The sequence below is a fragment of the Orbicella franksi genome, chromosome 9 (genome assembly GCF_964199315.1).
Source record: "Orbicella franksi chromosome 9, jaOrbFran1.1, whole genome shotgun sequence".
Lineage (NCBI taxonomy): Eukaryota > Metazoa > Cnidaria > Anthozoa > Scleractinia > Merulinidae > Orbicella > Orbicella franksi.
In genome coordinates this window covers 9908787-9929461 of record NC_138153.1, presented here as the reverse complement: position 1 = coordinate 9929461, position 20675 = coordinate 9908787, and the positions used below count along the sequence as shown (strand labels likewise).

The following is a 20675-nucleotide window of genomic DNA, read 5'->3' as shown; positions in this document are numbered from 1 at the left end:
ACCAAATTCCTTTTTTTTTGTTCTCTCAAACAATTCTTTTTTTCCTGTTTCCCATATGAGCAGTTACAGTTTTCCAGATTTGACAGTCATTTAATTTTGAAGTCAAAAGTGGTTTGAACTAATATTTGTGTACAACAGTTGAGTCATTATTTTTAACAATGTAGGAAATCCATTTTTTTTTTTGTCTAAACAGTTGTTAATGATACAAGTTGTTGTTCCAGTCTGTTATGAGCAGACTTATGTTGAATTTAGTGGTTGGTTTCAATGACAGATGCTGTGACCAGGCTAATATTATGAGAGTCTGTGCTCTGATCTGTTAACAAGAGGCATTCACTACTAACATCACAGCAAGCTGGCAAAAAGCGCCAGTTCCACAATAACTGTGAATAATAATTATCATTGGATGAGGTTGAGCAAAATATCATGATTTGTCAGTGGCAAGCAGATCAATTATTTCCCGAAGCTGAAGGCTGAGGCAAATAATTGATCTGTGACCACCCAGTTTGGTTTCACATTTAAATCACTCTGACAGCTCAGCGAAGCGATCTGCCATTTAAATTATTTCACCTGAGAGCTTGGTTTCAATTACGCATGAGAGGAAAATTCAATATTATTTGTAGCAAACACATTTACACGGCACTATGCATGAGCAGATCATTATTTGTAGGCAGTTATTTACACGTCACTTGGTGGGCTCTCAGCCAATGAAAAGGAAGACAAAATGCACCGAATGATAAAAAGTTTTATTTTTCAGTCGTCAACAATAACATTTCAGAACACCTAGAGGCCTTTGCGCATTTGCTTGGATGCCATCTTGCAAATTAGAGCACAAGCTTCAAGATCTCGCGAACAACAACTACCGAACCAAGACTTGGAACATTTCATTATTAATTATGTACATGAATCAACTGCATTATCCACTTACCCATTCATTCATGTCCTAGTGGGCTATTCTGTAACTGGTTAAATTTACTCTGTTTCTTGAAAATGTTACAAGCAAAAGCGAATAAAGAACCCTCACTGGACCACATAAAAATGCCTTGGTGGTAAATCACACTGGTTCCGCAAATCTTTCCCAACTTAATTGTTTCATCTGCTTCAGTTTCTTGCAAAGAATGAAATACTTCAGCTACATGTAGTTTTCTGTGTTTTCATCCTTCTCTTATTACTTTGTCCTCTTGTCTTTCATTATTTTTTCTTCTTCTTGCCTGGTAATTTCTTCTTCCTGAACCTTGGTTGTGCTTAGCCATATTTTTTGGAAATATATCAACCTGCCACATAAATATAGTGCATTCATCTAATCAAAAATTTGTTGAATTTGAACTACACTGAATGCTTGTCTATCCCCCACTGAAGGTCAAAACTAACATGTGCATGGGGAGAAGTCCCTATCACTAGGCCCTTCAACCATTTTCCAGAGCCCCTTTGTGTGAATATCATTTTTGCCAAGAAATCTACACCCATAATAGAGAAGAATGAAAATAATTAAAGTAAAATTAACGATAGAAACAATAGGACGAATACAGGTTGAGTGACACCTAAAGTCGCAACCAAAATGCAAGGATTCGACTGTCCATGGCAGGCTTGGACTTCATGTGTTATAGCATGCAATTACTCAATACATGAACATGTGTACAACACATTCTTTCACGACAACAAAGTGCGATTCCATTCATTCGAATGTCCCAATTTTGTTCTTCGAGTGTTCGGACCCAATCGTTCGATTAAGTTCGATTGATTTCGATAAAGTTCGTTTAATTGAACGTTCCATTTGGTACGTGATTAGTTACGTCTGGAGCAAAGCCATGCATCTAAGAGAAAGCTTCTTTTATGAATAAACATTTAGCGCATCCAACCAAGAAATCGCCAAGCATTACCCGCGTATGTCTCAATGTAAAATACCTGAGAATACGCTTGAAAAAGTTACGAGGGTTGTAAACAAAAAAATGAAGTTTAAGCAGATAAAATAAACAGATACCGTACCGTTAAAAATCCTGGGCTAAGAACTATATCCAATGTGGCGATCGATGCGATCCTCTTGCTTCGTTTTGGCGGTCGTAACTTTTGGCGCAAACGGATTTTCCGGTCGATTTTCCGCTGACCCGCCGGTGCAATACTCTGATGCGAGCATTTTGGTCAACTGTGATTGCATGAAACATCATGTGAATGACCACGTGACTTGTTTCCATTTCAAAATTGCTGTGTAAAACGGAGGTTTCGTAACCAGTGCAACAGTTCATTTGTTTGTTTTTTTACCTTTTACTGGACGAAAAGTTAAGGGACCGAACCGAATCATATGACTCGTGGGTGCAGCGACCATGATTTATCTTTCTGATAGACTTCAACTTGGTAATGTCTCAAGGAAATGGAGGTAAGCCGACCATCTTCTGTCTTGGTGTGTCTTTCATTCGAAAAGATGCATGCACATGTAAATACATGTAACATATCTGTAACCACATCAGCTATTTTATCGAATTAGATGATTGCCTGTGAAACATAGATCTGAATTTTGAATTGTTCTTCGTCCAGTCTACATAATTAGGTACTGTTTTATATACATGTATGATCGGTTATATGGCAGTTATATGTTTGCAACTGTGTATGCCATTTTTGTGCAGCCGTAAATTACTCATCCATTGTGATCATTTTACTATCTTGACATGGCATAAACTGATCGATCTCTTCGTAGGGAAATTAAAGTGCGAGCTGTGGAAGTTGAATCAAACAGTTTGTTTTTCTTCAAGTGGAAAGGCAACTTTATAGACTTAACATGATAACAAAACATACATGGAGGCTAAAATATTAAACCCTGCAATAACTAAACAATGCAGTAAATAATTTTGTTTTTATTTTCAGCTTTGAGAAACAGGAGATGGAGAGTGGTGCTGCCCTGTTAGGGCCAAAGTCTCTGTGAGTTTGATAGGGGTCTTTCAACTGCCTTCTGGTTACAAAGTTATTGCTGCAATTCTGCAATCATTGGTAAATTTTTAAAGGAGGAAATAACTAAATTTAGGGTTAGAAAGGAAGCTATACATGTATGTAGCTACTACAGTCATGCCACATCAGTGAAAGTACAGTTGTTTCTTGTTGGAAATGAATGAACCTTACAACTTGATGGGATAATTTTTGTTAACTTGTAAATAATAATATTATCGATCATGTATTACATACACTGCAGCTACAAAGTTTATTTCAAGGGGAACATGGTATGCATTAATTAATTCTTTCATGATTGAATACTGTGGTCTTTGTAAAACTTTACCCCAAATTGCACATGACCTTGACTTGTGACAGCTTGGGTTCCCTATAACTTACTGCAAGTGGTTTTGGTTTTTTAAGCTTCATCTTGCCAGGGCCAGAAAAAAAAAATGAAATCTAGCTGCCCAGTGGGCCAGTATATTTTAGTTTTCAGTTGGCTCCACTAAAATATTACTAATGCCCAATGGGCATGTAGGGTTCATGCCTTATCAACTACATCATTTACTAGTTGCTGTCTATATTCAGTGATAGACTATAACAAAATGAGTTTACTGGCACTATGAAACTAGGTGAAAGAAACTACCAACAGTGACAATTGTTGCGTCAGATACAAAGTATGCTTGGATTTTAAATTAATCCATGCTTTCAACTCACTGTTTTGCTCATCTTGCAGTCTTAAGTTTTGAAATAGGCTTTGATTGGAAATTATCATTCACAAGATTATATGTACTGAGGCTAATTTTACTTGCCCACCAGACCAGACCTCCAAACTTCCATTTTCACTTGCCCAAGAGCAAAATTTACTTGCCCCAGGTAATGGGATGTGGTTTTTCCCTGCCCTGCTTGCTAAGACTACAAGTATTCCCTCTTTGGCTTAGGGCCTCTTCATATGAGCCCGGTCAACCAGCCTGGCTCATTTTCTGAGATCTCACCTGGCCACTCTTTCCTTCGTAAAAATTTTGATGTGTTCATATATGTATGAGAAGCCAGGCTGGCCCGGTTACTGAGATCTCAGTTTTTGCGTCCAAGATCTCAGTGACCAGGATGAAAATTTTCCCATATGAACGCTCCAGCCCGGGTAACCAGGACGAAACTTTTTAGGCAAAATAGCTTCGCTTTTGCAACACAGCACTTGGCCAGTTACCTCGCTCATACGAAGAGGCCCTTAGTCTATGTATCATGCGTGACACAAAAGAAAATCAACATATTTTTCTCGCTGTTTTCATTTGCATCACACACAATAGACTAAGCGAAAGAGGCCGGGACTACTCATAGTCTGAATATCTGTAGGCCCAATAAGATGGTACAGCTTTAATTTCTACATGCACTTGTACATGTACATAAAACAAGTCCATGACTCAAAATCAAACCCACAACTTGCTTGCAACTGTAACATGGACTACATAAATGATGCAGGATTTAGTTGCAGCCTCAGACATTGCTCAGTGATGAAAGATGAACAAAACCTTTGCACAACATGATCATCACCTACTAAATTTACAAAAGTCACACATAATGAGTTGTACCCTCTAAATTGGCCTAAGGGTTCCCTTGATTAGAAGTGATTGATGCATGTACTGCATACATGTACGTTTACAATGTATATAGTTCCCATGTACAGACCAGGGTTGTCATTAATTTTTTAGTCACCTGTAGCCTTATTCTCCACACCCATAGCAAATTTGTTACTTTGTGGGTGATTTCTCTAAACAACAGGGAATTTCACCTGTAGCATCAAGGGAAAATCAAGCATACTCAGCCATAACAGGTGTTACGGCTTACAACCCTTAATGACAGCCCTGCAGACATAGCATACCAGTACAAGTAAATAACCTGTATTTAGTCTTAAAATGAGTGATATAGAAGATGTTTTATACTAAGTAATGGACCCTTAGCCTCAAGTTCTCAATTGGTATTGATACATGCATGTTCCTTTGACTCCTTTACATTGTTTGCAATTCTTCTTAACAAAGAAACTATGTACCACTGATGATGGCCGTACACTCAAAAATGTTTTGGTTTTTAAAACTGTAGTAACTTTTAGCCTTTTATACATGTACAGTAGACAAAAAAAATATTATCGCAGGCTCAAGTGTTATTACAGCTTTTCATATACAGATACAGTAAGTGTAGAGCTACATACATTGATTATACAAGTAAAGAAAGAAGTAGAGCCAAGCACCCCCATCAAGCTTGAGTTTGCCCTACACTTACTTCTAGCATGTCATGTGTTGTTCACAGCTAGAGCAAAGTTACATGTAAGTTTAAGATTTTTTTGGCACTATTGTTATGCTGTTTTGACACTATTTTTGAACTATTTTAATACTATTTTTATACTATTTTTACAGTATTTTCATACTGTTTTTATACTATTTTGTGCTATTTTTATGCTGTTTTATACTATATTACTGTATGCCATTTCTAGACTATTTTAAAGCTATTTTCATACATTTATATTGTATTTGATATATTTTTTTTCATGTATGATCCACTTTAATTTTAAACTGTTTAAAGTACTATTGAAATATGTTTTGAGACAGTGGATTTCAATAGTGTTTTAAACAGGTTTTAACACCTTTAAAATCAGTCGAAAAATATGTTAAAAATATAATTTTGCACCTATTTTAAACCTATTTTGTACAAAATACTTTTAAAATTGTCATTTAAACTAGTTTTAAAATACTCTTGCAGATTAAAAGCTGTTTTTAAAACGATTTGTGCCCTGTTTTTATTCCGAATGCTGTGTTCCTCGAGAGATTTTTAAAGTAGTTACAGACTATTTTAATTATATTTTTAAACTTAGCAAAGGATTTCGAGTTTTGGAATTTTAACTGTATTTTTAAAAGCTTTTCAAAATACATTTCAAACTTTGTTTCAATAGTGTTTTAAACAGGTTTAAACACCATTAAAAGCAGTCGAAAACTACGTTAAAAATACACTTTTTCGCCCTGTTTTTAATCTATTTCATAAAATAGGTTTAAAACAGTTTTTAAAAATAGTATTTAAATACATTTAAAATAGTGTTAGGTTTGGTAAGGGAACATGGAACATGAAACATGAAACATGGAACATTCCGGAACATTCCGGAACATCGAGTAATTATAATAATTATGAGGAAAATATGTAAAATTAAATTTTCAAAACTAAAATAAACAAAGATAAACTGGTATCAGCTCGAAATATGAAAAGATATTATTGGGGACAGCGGTGTCGGTAGGGGAGGGGTAGGGAGCGTTGGGTATTCATTTAACTGACTACAATGAGTGCAGGCTCCTCTTCTTTCCCACCAATTGCGTCACGTCGCTTTACAGCACTCTGTTTTCCATTACAAACATGGATGATTCGGACGATGAATGCCAGGTAACTCATTGCGTCTCCTTTTTTGATCCCTGATTTCTTCAACACCTGAGGTGTTCGTCTGAGCATCATACAGTTGCTTGTTAAGTCAATAGCCATAGTCTTGTCACTGTTCCTTCTTCATGTTGCTATTTATCATCCCCAGTTTTCGCGCCGCTCCGCCAGGAATGCCTGACGCTATGACCCACCAAGCCTTCCAGGAAGCCCAAGTAACAAGCAAGTTGTTATTCTACAAAAAAAATTTCGAGGAAACGCATTTGAACACTTGTAACAAATATTTCTTGAGGCAATAAAGTTTTGACCAGCGACCCTGCAAGACAGCACGCGCGTCGCCAAATGTTTTTAAATTTTGTGTTTGTATTTGTTTACACTGTCATCAGAGCTCGAGAAGTCCGAACTAGTTTAGACAAGAAACTCAATGCTGAAGAGTTCTATTTCTATCTCATGGAGAAACTATTTCTTCATGAGAAATCGTGTATACGCATTTCTTTGTATTGATGTAATGAATTGAATAAAGAAATCACACTCGTGTATTCTTAATTTTTTGGTCTGATTAAGGAGTTCGAACGCCACCACCTTGGTTTTCTGTGAAGAACGAAATCTGGGAATAAGAGACAGTCACATGATTAAACTGACGGCGAACGACTGGAAGGAATAGATTACTCTTCTTAGTTGCTAGCCTTCACTCACTGCATTCACTTTCATTTTAATTTTCTTTCTTTTCTTCTTCTTCTTCTCCTTCTTCTTTTTTTTTTTTTTTTTTTTTCGATTTGTTTTCATTTTTGGAGCTGATACCAGTTTATTTTTGTTTGATTTAATCTTTAAAAATTTAATTTTACATATTTTTGGCATAGTTATTATAATTATTCGATATTCCGGAATGTTCCGGGATGTTCCGGAATGTTCCATGTCCCTGGTTTCATCGACGCCCCCTATTTTGGCTAATTGCTTAATCAAAATTATATATATTTCATTGAAATTCGCTCTTCCGTGACCGACTTCCGCGAACAAAACGAGATGGACGTTTGTTGTTCATAGATCGACCACCGTAATGTTTATTTGCCTACCAGTGTTATGATCTGCAAATTTCAGACAGGTAGGGAATAGCGTTAAAAGTGTCATTTAATTGATCAAACAACCAAAGTAGAAAAGATGGATTTTTCCCCAGTATGATTGAAACGCAAACGCAATTTCTTCCTCGGCTAATTCAATTCAAGAAATTTGGGGTTTTCTAGCTGAGTTTGAGCATACTGTGTTAAAAGTACAAATTTTTTACACAGCTAGAGGAGCTGGGATGCCGTCACGCAGTTAGTAGTTTATAGAATTTATGGTATTTCCACTTGACTTTATTTGTCAGTCAATGATTCAATTGCCATAAACCATAGAGGATTGGTTAAGAGTATCTCTAAAACTGCCACTGTATTGTAACTTATCAGTGAAATTAATAACTGAGCCATCTTGTGGAAATAAACAAGCGTTAAAAATCATTTACCTGAATCATTTCCCGGAGCACCGTGGTCACGTTCTTTATCAGGGATGTCGTGGGTGTTGCAATGCAAATGAAAAATATATAAATATTTATACTAACTTAAACAAAAAAAAAAACGTTTTCCATTATTTCATTCACACAACGTTTCAAAAATTGCATTCATCGGATTGTTGGAAACGAATATTTACTCGAGAGCGACTATCCGCGTCACCCAATTGTTTACTTTCCTACGGCGGATTTTGGGGAAAATCTAGGAGAAACACAGGCCAAGGCGGGCGACTTAAAACCATTTGCCCAGAGATATTTTTTGATATCCTAACAGGTGGGTATATATTTAACCCGTTGAAAGCGTTTTTATGGTATTTTAAGTTATAGCCCATAGAAAAATATGGCGATGTTTCAATGCAATAATTCGCTTGCAACACATTGTAAAATTTCGCGTGTCTGTTTGATCTCGTGTTCGGGCTCAAAACTAACTTTGATTTATTTTATTTTTCACTCAGTCATACCACGAAAACCTGAACTAATTATAAAATCTATTGAAAGATTCTCAAGTAGCTGTTCTGCGGAGCGCGAAGCAATCAAATGTTCATAAAATTCAGCAAAACCGGAAAAAGATTTTGAGCCCAATCGGGACGAAATCGTTTTTGGCATATTTCTACCAAAGAAAGTTGTATTAGTAAAAACTAACTATGGTCCGTTTCTTTTCTTACTAGGACCTACAAACCTGAAATACAAGCGAAATCAATTTTTCGACTTGTGCCATTGATAGGCGATTTAGGTCGATTTTTACAGGCATTCACTCTTAAAACGAAGGTACGTAGTCTTCGTTGTGCTCATTGAGTCTTTCGTTTGGCGGCGTTTTGGTTGCCGTTACATTTCGAGTTGAACAACATGCTTATCAGTCTGATCAGTGCGACTATCTGAAAAGGCTTGTTAGAACAAAGTTGACCAATCACAACGTTATTTGAGAACAAAGGAAGGCCACCTTTTTCTTAAATGAACCAATGACGTGGAAGAATACACACTATAGTTAAACAACAAAATTTGAAACTCAGCAAAATTGCGAAGGGTTATTGACCTCAGGAAACGTGATACCTTTGGCCCTAACATGGGCGTAACATTGCTCTCAACAAAACTAATTAAAATTACGATCATCACTCGTGCCAGTGTGACACCTTACCTGTCGTTTCAATGTCTTGGATGCATAAACAAAAGGAATCGAAATTAGTAATAATGATTTCTTGCTAATTTAAGCTGTAATTATATAGCTCCATCGAAATCCAATACTGCCAACAGACCTATTTTTTATTAATTTTTGCAAACTGTCCAAATTTAAAATAAATTGGATAGTTTTTGCTCGAACGTTTAATTTAGCTTTGAACAAACTGTCCAATTTGAGAAAAATCTGGATACTTTCCATCAACCAAGGAAATGTCAACATAAATAAAAGAACGGAGTATTGGCCAATCAGGTTGCAGCTATTATCACTGCCATCAAACGTCACCGAGCGATTGTAGCTCGCTAAGTTTTCTTATGTTAATGGCGGAATTTCCCGACTTTTCTCTCCACTTTTTTGACGTCTAAACTTTCAAATGGAGTCTTCGACTAGGTTTCCACAGATAGATACTACTGATTTACTCGAGATGAGGGAGAAAAATCAGAGTAAGAAAACTCAAAGAAGCAAAAAACCTGTGTTAAAGTGTTTGACCTGTGACGTGTTGAGCAAAGCGAAGTGAGAAATACTGTACTTTAGAGGATAAAATATTTGGCTTGTTCATCTGTTTTTGGATCCTATATGAATAATAGGTAATAGGACTACATGCTTGTCCAATTTGAAATAATTGGATTCAAAAAATTCCTCGGACTGCCTCGTCCAATTTTGGCTGTCCTCAGAATTTTTTTCCATCCAATTATTTCCAAATTGGACAGCATGTAGTCCTATTATAATACTAATTTCCAGCTATTTGAGGGTTTTTTTGAACAACGACAGTACATGTATGTGAGCTCAAAACGTAAATTGAAGTAAAGATTTTATGCATCTGGCTTCCTATTCAACAATTATGATAGTCCTGGAAAAAAAAAGTCTATAGATATGGTATAAAACTCCCTGAGGATACATTTCGTTTTACCATGTAGCGTACTGCTTAACAACAACAACAACAGTTTATTTCTACTACTGTAAACAACTAAAAGAATTTACAAGATTATAATTATAAATATATAAATAAACAGTACAGTACATACAGTAGTGGGACACCCAAAATAACTAAAAAGCTAAACTAGTTGGGTGACCGTAATTATAATAATTAAAAATGTGAGAGTCAGGAAAGAGGCACAACAAATACATTGGTACACATAAGTATCACAAACTTGGTACAAGATTAAATATACAAAACAAAACAAAATAAATAGATATAAACCATCAAAATATCAGTAAAGATTAATAGAGACTAATGAAATGCGAAGTTAGTTCTTTTTTAAATTGATCAGAAGTACAACACTTGAATCTTTCATTGAGTTCATTCCATAATTTAGGTCCATTAAATCGAATATCAAATTTGCCCGAATTTTTGGAAGATAAAAAGTAGATCTAGATGCAAAGCGAGTATTCACATTATGTTTACAAGATGTTTTGACAAAAAACGAATCAAAGATCTTTGGTAGTTTGCCAGTATTAAACTGGTGCATGAAAAAGAGAGTTTGAAGCTTAATATAATCTTGAAGTTTAAGAAGGTTAAGCTTAGCAAACAAAGGACTTGTATGTGCATCAAAATTTGAGAAAGTAATTAAACGGATTGTTTTCCTTTGTATTATTTGAAGTGGTTTAATACTATGATCGTAAGTGTTGCCCCAAACTATACAGCCGTAGGAGAGAAAAGGAAGAATAATGGCATGGTATAATTGAACTAGTGTTTTCGTGTTAACAAAATGTTAATCTTAGATAGGACACAATACCCCTAGATATTTTTTTTGAAATCTGTTGAATTTGTTCTTTCCAGTTTAGATGACAGTCTATGAGAATGCCAAGGTACTTAACACTCTTTTGTTGATTAATTGGCTTACCATCTATTGCAATGTTCAAGGAATTGTTTATCTTTTTTTGATGAGGATGAAATATTACAAAATGTGTCTCCGTAATATTGAGAGATAGTTTGTTGGCACGAAGCCATAGGCTAATTTCACTGAGTTCTCGATTAACATTTTGTTCTAGATGCTGTAAATCACCATGGGTATAAAATAGATTACAATCATCAGCAAATAAATGGAAATCAAAAATAGATGAACAATTAGTGAAATCATTAATATAAATCAGGAATAATACTGGGCCAAGCACAGAGCCTTGTGGTACCCCACATGTTATTTGCAGAGGATCTGAGTCAAAATTGTTTAGAGAAATAAATTGCTGTCTGTTAGTTAAGTATGAGCGGAACCACTCATTTGGTAAACCACGAATTCCATAATGTTCCAGTTTAGCTAAGAGAATGTTGCGATCTACTGTATCGAAGGCTTTACTTCAGTCCAAAAATATCCCGCAAGAATGTAATTTACTTTCAATGGCTCTTTGGATTTTATCAGTGATAAGCATAGAGGCCTGAGTAGTGGAGCGTCCACTACGAAAACCAAATTGATTATTATCTAGTATATTATGTTCATCAAGAAAATTAACTAATCTATTAAACATTAGCTTCTCCATTATTTTATGGAAAACAGATAACAGAGTAATTGGTCTATAATTGGATACTAAAGCCTGATTACCACTTTTGTATAGAGGTATTACTCTCCCAATTTTTAACTTATCTGGCACTAAACCCAGAGAAAAAGAACAATTAAATAAATAAGATAATGGATGACACAAGATGCTCTTCAATAATTTAAGAATTGTCACTGGAATGCTATGTGGCCCCAGTGCTTTACTTGCATTTAAGCCAGAAGTAATATTCTCAACTTCAGTTGGTGAGACTGGTGATAAATAAAAACTGTTGCATTGTGAATTTGTTAAATATTCCACAAAGGTTCTATTGCCAGGTTGAATACCATTGGCCAACATTGGCCCAACTGAGGCAAAATATTTGTTGAAGGCATTAGCTATACCTTTGGCATCAGTTAAGGTGTTACCATCGACTGTTAATCTATTTGGGAAGGACAATTTACTACGCTTAGAGCTAATAAGCTGCTTAATACCCTTCCATGTGGCTTTTGCATTATTAACATGATAAGTAAAATATTCTTTATAATATAGTTTTTTACTAATAATTAAAATATGCTTTAGTTTGTTCTTGTAAATTTTATAGCGAGAGTGATTACTTTGACACTTACTTTTCAAATAATGCTTAAATAGCTTATTTTTAGTTTTAATAGATTTACGAATACCCTGAGTAATCCAAGGTTTGCACTTAAATTTTGCTTCTCGTTTACTTAATTTTTTAAAGGAACATGTTTATCTTTTGTAGCATTGACTACAGAGTAAAAGGAATCAAACATCTGATTGATGTCATTATCCCTAAAAACATCATCCCACTGAATTGACTGGACATCTGCTAAAAAATTATCCAGATCAAAGCAAGAATAATCACGAGCAAACCTGGTCACATCGCTTGCTGTCCAAGATAATTTGTTGATAATTAAGAAATTTTGTAAATGATCTGTAAGGTCGCAAATCAAATTTCCACTAGTAGCAACAAATTCATTAGAATTAAAGAATATATTATCAATTAATGTTGCTGTGTGATCAGTGATTCTTGTAGGCTGCAGAATGTGTGGTAAAAAGCCATAAGAAATCACAGTATTAATGAATTCCTCAGTTATCTGACAGTCTTCAAAGTTCAGAAGATTTATGTTAAAGTCACCCATGAATAAACATAACTTATTACTTTTTGAAAGTTTCTCAAGAGTTGAGAAGAGATATTTGTTTAAGTCCTCAGTCTTACCAATTGGGTGTCTATATATGACAGCGCACAGAATATTTTTATATGGATCACGATTAATCTCAATCCATAGAGATTCAAACTCTTTTGTCGTTAAACAAAGATCAACTCGAATATGAAATTGAATCCCCTCTTTGACGAAGAACCCTACACCACCAGCATTAGTCACAGTTGGCTTGGAGACAAAATCATATCCTTCAATAGCAATGTTGCTAGTTAGATCACAGTTACTTTTTATCTTTGTTTCAGAAAGGCCAATAAGATCGAATGAATGCTGTAGATCTGATAGCAGCATTGTCAAACCATCATGGTTAGCAGAAAGACTTCTTATGTTGGAACGAATTGTAGAAAAGAGAGGCATAGATTTGCTCTGAGAAATATCCTCATTATTAAGAAAGTCTTCTAGAGTGTAATATTTAAAGTCTGGCTGCTGCACTATAATATTTTCCACATCATGATTATTAAGACTGGATATCTTGTCAAGTTTAGATAACAAGTCAAACCGCGGTAACTTATCTATGAGTGTATGACATAATATATAAATAAGTAATGAACAATAAGTTTTAACTTAGCCAGTTGGTTGTGATGAGGAGGGATGAACTCTACCATCTTGCTTCAAGACATCCAAATCCGATTTCTTGTTTATGGCAACAGCAGGGCTTTGTGAATCTCTACGAAGATAGATACGTCCATAGAATGTCCAGATGTACTTGTACTTCAGATCCTTTTTAACTTTCAAACTGTCTTTAAAAAGATCCTTGTTGATTTGAGTAAGGTTTTCTGAGATATAAATCTTGTTCTCGGAATGTAATCCAAGGTCCAGGTCATCTGTTGTCTTATCCCGTAGGAATTTTCTTGCTTTATAGAAGCGATCTCTCAGCTCTCTTCGTACAAATTTCACACGGCAACTATATTGGGCGCTCTGAAGCGCGAAGAATTCGATAAAGCTTGCGAGCTTTCCCTAACTACATCTCTGTAGGACTGTTTTGGTAGTCGATGACTTACGGATAAATCGCTTTCCTTGATATCTACTCCTATTAATGAGCCTATACTTTAAATGCAATTTCCTTCGTGTTTTCGTCTTCTGCTTCGGGTATGCCGGAAATTTCTACGCACTCCCGGCGAGAATACTGTTCTAAATTGTTCAATGAGGCTTCGCAGAATTGCAGTTTGCTGGCCAGTTTAGCATTTTCGGCTTCTAAACTCGCGTCTTGCTTGTAGAGCCTTATAGTTGTCATCAACTTTTTTGAATAGGTCGTCTAGCCTGGAGTGAATCGGCTTGAGTTTGCTATCGAGCAGCGACTCAAGGTCCTTAAGAGAAGGCTTGTCGTTTGATGGCATTTCACTTGTTACATAAACGGACAAACGGAGACACCAAAAAATAAAGAAAAACGCTGTAAAAATCTGCATTAAGCAGTGAACGGAAGACGTATCACACGCAGTAAGCAAAACACGTCCGCCATCTTTACTGACCGCTGACTGGAAGATATAAGATATAACGTTCGCGGGCAAATTCAACCAACTTACTAGGTGAGGATTGGGCGGGTTTGAAGTGTTTACACACCTAATTAACAATATCAGATTTTGAATTTCAAGCAGATATTTTAGTGTATTTTGGCAAAAAGTCCAAAAATTTCGCGGGAAACATTTTAACATACTCTCCGAGACCATTTACACCGATATAATTTTAACTAAACTGGTTATTGATAAAATAATTACATTCCCTGATGAATAATATGTTGTCATCCCAGAACTGGCTATTTCAAAAGAAGCGCTTGTCACCATTGCACCGGCAAGGTTAATTCCATGCTAGTGAAAACTAAGAGCCAAAAAATCGTGATCTAATGTGGAAAATGGTTATTTTACATCATAACCAGTTAGTAATACCTTATTGCTTTATGAGGGAAACATTTCGTCATTAAGCATTGTAGTAGAACACAAAAGCGTATAAGTCAATTTGGTGTCTTTCTAACGTCAGAATCTGTAAACAAAGATATATGAAAGATGGGTTGGTATTTTTCATTTTATTTCAATCAATCAATCTATTGTTACTTTGAAACTGGTTATTACCACTAAACAATGGACGACAATTGCGCACAGTTTCGAAAACATTATACGTCTCAAGTCTAATCAAGAGAATTTCTGAACAGAAAAAATAATTCCCTTAGTAACACATGCATTACAAACTTGCCTAGTCGACCCCACTGGGTAGCCATTTGTTCTCTTTTGTTTAAAATCGAGGTCTTTGATCATAATTGTTGCACAACCTGATTAACCTTAAGCTCGAGTTTTAGAATAAAGAAACCTTTGTTAGTTGGGAAACTATTTCTGGTTGGTCTTATGCTCGTTAAAATGTTTCTTATTATGACGAATTTCCAGTTTTTCTCGCTGAGTAAATATTATAAGGTCCACCCTAGACAAATGTAGTTGGGCATGCGCTGTTTCCAAGCTTCACAGATGCAGACAGGTGCGGGCAGATGTAACACGAGCTTTAAATAATACTTTTTTGATTAACAGCTTACACTTTCAAACTTATTTGTGTCGTGTTTAGGACTTCTTGAAAAAAGGCAAAGTCACAGATAACATTCAGTTTTCCACAGACAGCTAGCCTGTTCGGAAGATTTCGTTTATCGCGGAAGACTGACTTCAAAGGACGACATCTAAAGAGAAGAGCTCACCTTGCTAGCAGCTAAGTTTTACAATGATATTTGCCTGTGATTCCATGCACCCACCCCAGACACTGGAAGAAACAGTTTGTTTTTGAATTCTTTACACCACGAAATTTCTGATCACACGGAGCCAGTGTTGTTTCTTTCCCCGAAGAGGACTCCCTTATGAAAAGATAATTTGGTTTTATCAACCGCGTTGATAATGTGAATAAGCCACCTGTATTATCTTGTTATACTCCCCACCGACGCAGCACCACAGTTTCTTTAGAAACTTACCCCCTTTATTCCCTTGTGAAAAGGTCGGGGATCTCCTTCGAAAAATTTGAATTAAACCCTCAAAGAAACCAATCCGGGCGAGGCTTGAGGTTTATTTGACCCCTAAAAGATACTCGAGTGCAACCCTAAAGGATACCTTGACGAAAATAATGCTGGCGTTTTGACCTCAATTTCCTTATATATAAGTGAGACCAAATATTCGGGATTTACACCCCTGAGCGTGACGAATTGCATCCTCGACCTTTTCACATTGGGTTTCTTCTGTGGTAATTACTGACAAAACTGAGCTATTTAATCGTCTATTGCAGTTCAAACATGGCTGTTAAGTTTCATCTGTGCCCGTTGTGGATTACCTTGGTGGGGATAGGGGTGTACGTTCCATCCTCAGGTAAGCACAGCATCTACTCAGTACTCAGTAAAGAGCTACACATCTTTGTTAGGAATGCCGTTAAGGAAAAAAGGAGTCAACTACCCGGGGAATTTGATTTTATGCACATTTTCAGCTGAGCAATTAAGACGGCATTTATATTGTGAGTAAGGCAAGTATTAGTCAATGTGTTTTCCGTCTAACAAACAGAAAGTTGTTATGGATGCAAATCCCGTTAATTTTTGTTGAGCCATTCGCTTTTGGATTTTTTTTTTCTGCAAAGGTAACAGGATGTATTGGCGATATCTTCACTTGGTATTATCTATTTCATATTAATTGACGACAAATTCACTTTCACAGATCTCGAATTGTGCGACCAACCAAACGGAACGTATGTCTATCAGGACGATCCTTGTCCAGACGATATGCCGTATGAATGTTCGCAATTATACTACTGTTTGCTAAGAACAAACAAATGCTGCTGTTATGAGCCATCTCCAACTAGAAAAATCAAAGCAGTCTGAGATATTTTAAGTAATTAGTTGTTGATTCTAATTTTGGTTGTGGGCAACAGCTAAGTTTTCCAAATCAGTAAAACGGACGAAAAGAAAAAACTAGATAATTCAGCTGTCTTATTTTAACTAACTCATTGCGAATTTATCTAAACAAACAGTTCAATCAGTGAGCATTTTTGTTCACGTTTTCTTTCTCTATACATCCGTTATTTATTGATATCGGGGATTTTGTTTTTATTTTCCCTCAAACAAAGTCCCTCACCTTAAATTACGTCAAAGGAAATGGTAATATTGTGAGACAAGAAAATTGAGAACGTATTTCATATTATTCGTTTGGACACAAACAACACCATGTTTCTTATTAGTTTATTCTAAAGTTTGTCTTGAATCCGATAACAAAGTATTTGTTTTTAATGTGAATACGCGTTCGTAATTTTAATCATTGAAGTCTATATGTCGTTATCGTTCAATCATCGAAATGGATACGTTGTCATTTTTATCAGTTTTTAAATTGCGTTTCCTTCATAAAATTTCGATTCCTCCGTTAATGGCGCTATCTTTTCAGATCAAACTCGATGTTCTAGTGGATAAAGGCTCATTGGAGGAAACCTTTCAATATGTATTAGTTTGCTTTCATGTTTGTGAGTCCTAGAACTTATCGGTTTACTGACCTCCGTGAAGACTGCGTTTATCAAGTTAACATAAAGTAAAATTCCGGTTTGCCTCCGACATGTTTATGTCAGATACAAGTAAACTATTATATTTCAAGCCGACAACTTTTCGGAAATTGCTTGTCCGTTTTTGCTGTAAATTAAACATGTAATATATATATTTTTTTCAATTCAGCTTAATTTCAAAATGTTATGAGTCAACCTTACAGGCAAGACTGAATCCACTTAAATTTAATATTAGTTTGTGAATGGTTACCTAGACACGCTCTTTCAACTGTGATTTTAATTTGCCGAATAACAGCGTGCTCTGCTCTCTCATTTATTTTCACGGCGGCAGCAGCGTACCCTCTCCACCCATATAAAAAGGACGATGGTACTTGTCTTACCTTTTAGAGGTTTTGATACCTCTTAGGGTATTCAGGTCCAAAAGGTCCACGACAGGAGCTTTTGCAGTGCATCTTAGGGTATTGAGCTAAAACAAAATGACAGGAGATGAAGTGCTGTTTTAGAATTGGTAACTCTTAGGGGTAAAAGAAAAAAAACATTTTAAACCACGCCCACGAAAGAGGATCTTGGTACCTCTTAGAGGTTCTTTTCAAAATTTCCAACAAGCACCCCCGTCCTTATTATATGGGATCAATCCCCGGACGTACCTATCATTAGTTACCAGATCATTCGTTTTCGTAAGGTACGAACAGTCTGGGTACGTGGCACAAGACACGCGTCTTAATAGAAGTTTCATGTACAAGCAAAGCGAAACGATAAAAATCGACGTTTCGGTGTCTTCATGACGCCATCGTCAAGGCTTTTGTGGAAAAAAATCCGTGCGTAGTAAATGAAAAATTGATTTATGTAAGTGCTTTCGTGCGACGTAATGGAGTCTGATTGCATTTTTTTCTTTTTTAGGACGCGAAGCTGCCTTATTAGGTGTTCAGGGACCTTGTCGATTTGGTTGCAATAGTTTTAACGTTTATATCTGGATGGTGAAAGTTGGTTGTAGCCTTCTTACTCGTGTACGTGCCAATCCCCGCGTGTTTACCTAAGCCTGCGCTGCACAGGCAACACTGATAACGACATACTGAACACATTTTTCGTTTACGATGCGGCTTACAACACAGGCTGGATGGTTGTTTGTACCTTAAAGATAAGACCACTAGAACAACAGCTCTAGTTTCTTTAGGAGATAGTGACGGGGTAACAGTTGTTGATTGGAGATCCTAGAGCTTGATGGTACAGAATTCATTGGATGCTTTGGCTAATTCACTGAATCTTAAGAAGACTGTCGATCACACTCATCTGAGGGCAGCCTCTTTCCTCACTCTCCCACCCTTTCATTGTTTTACCCCTAGCTGGTCTTCAAGTAGAACAACCATGACAATTTTATGTTTATAACAACTGCATAACTGCAGCTTTCTTTTAAACCTGATCGTTAAGAAACCCGGTTACGAAAACAAACGTCTCTGGACTCGTCTCGTGACTCTTTTGCGTACTAGGCTGAAATTATTTCGCGGGGGAAAAATAGATTTTCCTTTCACAATTGACATTACCGCAAATATATTTTTAGTATATGTTTTATGAAAGGATCGACTGCAATTTGGTAAGTTTGCCTAATTTTACTTGAGGTAAAACTCCTTACACGGCAAATTGCACGTTCGATAACGCCAGAATAAACAAGACTGGATTTGTTTTTCAGGGAAGCAGCAAGATTATTACATCAACATCATAGGATAAGACGGTGATGCAAAGATTTTTGTCTTAAGAAATTTCTGCACAAGACGAGGCCCGGCAACATGAGCAGTCAGAGCAAATAAATAGTCCGAATAAGCAGGGTAGAAAAATATTTCGCCATGCATTTCCGCCTCACTTCCAAATGTTTTTTTTGTTGCGCCTCAAGCTTGTTTCCATGAAGTCCATGAAAGAACCACCATGAAATCTTCACGTTTATAGCAAGTTTTAATTTCCAAGTTCACAGTCTATATCTGAAGTGCACTGATTAATTTAAGATAAACGGGAAGGTGGAGATAGAGAGAAGACGAATGCAGGAATCTTACTCTAAGTGGGCTGCCGCATTTCAATTGCTTTTACAATAGCAACTGAAGGTAAAACTAAAAATCCCATTGCTCGTTCTAGTGTGATACATCCATATCTCTAAAGGTTCATGAGTGTGCTGAAAATAGTTTACATTACGTTGGCGGAGGCCGAATATTTAAGGAATGAATTTTAGATAAATTGTGTCCATTTTTCAGGCTCGATCGATTCAGCAATCTCTTGAAAAAGTTTTAAAAGATGCTTAAAAATTAGCAAAAACTATAAATGACATATCGAATCTCGAGAGAGATATATTAATTTTCCTTTCTGGGTAATTCATAACAGACCACTTTGCTAATGTTTAAAGCTAATAGTGCAAACATAGAAGACAATGTACACAGTTTACGTGAACTTTCATTCCCTTTAAAATATTCGCCCTTCGCAAACGTAACGTAAAATATTTTCTGCATACTGATGAACCTTGTGAGATGTAAATGTATCGCACTACAACGCGCGGTGGAATTTCCAGCTTGGAGAGATTTCATACAGTTGCTATTGTAAAAGCAAGTCGAATGCAGTGGGGTAATTCAGTGTATAGGATTTTCGCATCCCTCATCATTCTCAATCTGCGGCTTTCCGTTTATCTTTCAGCATTTTAGATAATCACTGAGCACGTAATCCTCATCCTTTTTTTTTCTTTTATGCTAAGTCCGTTCCATTCCTTATTGTTTTTGTATCCCAGAATGTTACGTGAGCCCGCACTCGTCGTTGAGTTGTGTAAAACGTGTCAGAGAACGATGTGCTTTAACTTGTGTAGCACTAATGCGTTTTCGTTCGAAAACGGATTTGTGTGGTCTGGGCCTAAGATGTCGTTTTCGTCCGAATTTAAACCTAGTTTGATCGTTTATTGCACGAATATGTTATACATTATACGTTTAAAACCAAGTCTACATGAGCAATCAGACTCCACTCGCATGATAATATTTATATGAATCCAGTTATATAATTCAATTTTCCTTTTGTAATGCAAATTTAGGGATTTTTTCATTAAACACTCGCAGAATATTTCTACAATAACCTTGAAAATGACGTCTTGGTGATACAGAAACGTCGGTTTTTATCGTTTTCTTCTTTTGTTTGTAAACGAACAAATACTAGTATTATTGCAAGAAGATATTGTAACTACGAAAGCGCCAGCGAGTGAGATCTTTGCCGCAATATACCCCCGAATATCCCAGAATATATCAGTTTAAACAGTCCAATGCAAGTGAAAGACTGAAATCATTTTCCCTCGTCCAATGCAAGTGTAAAGAAGCGTATTTCGGTTTTTTGAGAAAACTCTTATGCAGTGTCTTATCAAGAGCTGTATGTTCGCTGGATCGGACAGCAATGCACG

General features: G+C 36.2%; 2 protein-coding genes across 2 annotated transcripts in view; both read left to right on the top strand.

The window, feature by feature from the left end:
* LOC145498382 (uncharacterized) overlaps positions 1-20675 on the top strand; it is a 397197-nt gene that overhangs the window by 319233 nt on the left and 57289 nt on the right. The window lies entirely within an intron of this gene.
* The window catches only part of LOC145498279 (small cysteine-rich protein 5-like), a 51446-nt gene continuing 45803 nt past the window's right edge, over positions 15033-20675 (top strand). Inside the window, exon 1 of the mRNA XM_081478182.1 lies at positions 15033-16086. Within this exon, the coding sequence (XP_081334308.1) occupies positions 16014-16086 (73 nt within the window). The 5' untranslated portion in view covers positions 15033-16013. The remainder of the gene's footprint in view (positions 16087-20675) is intronic.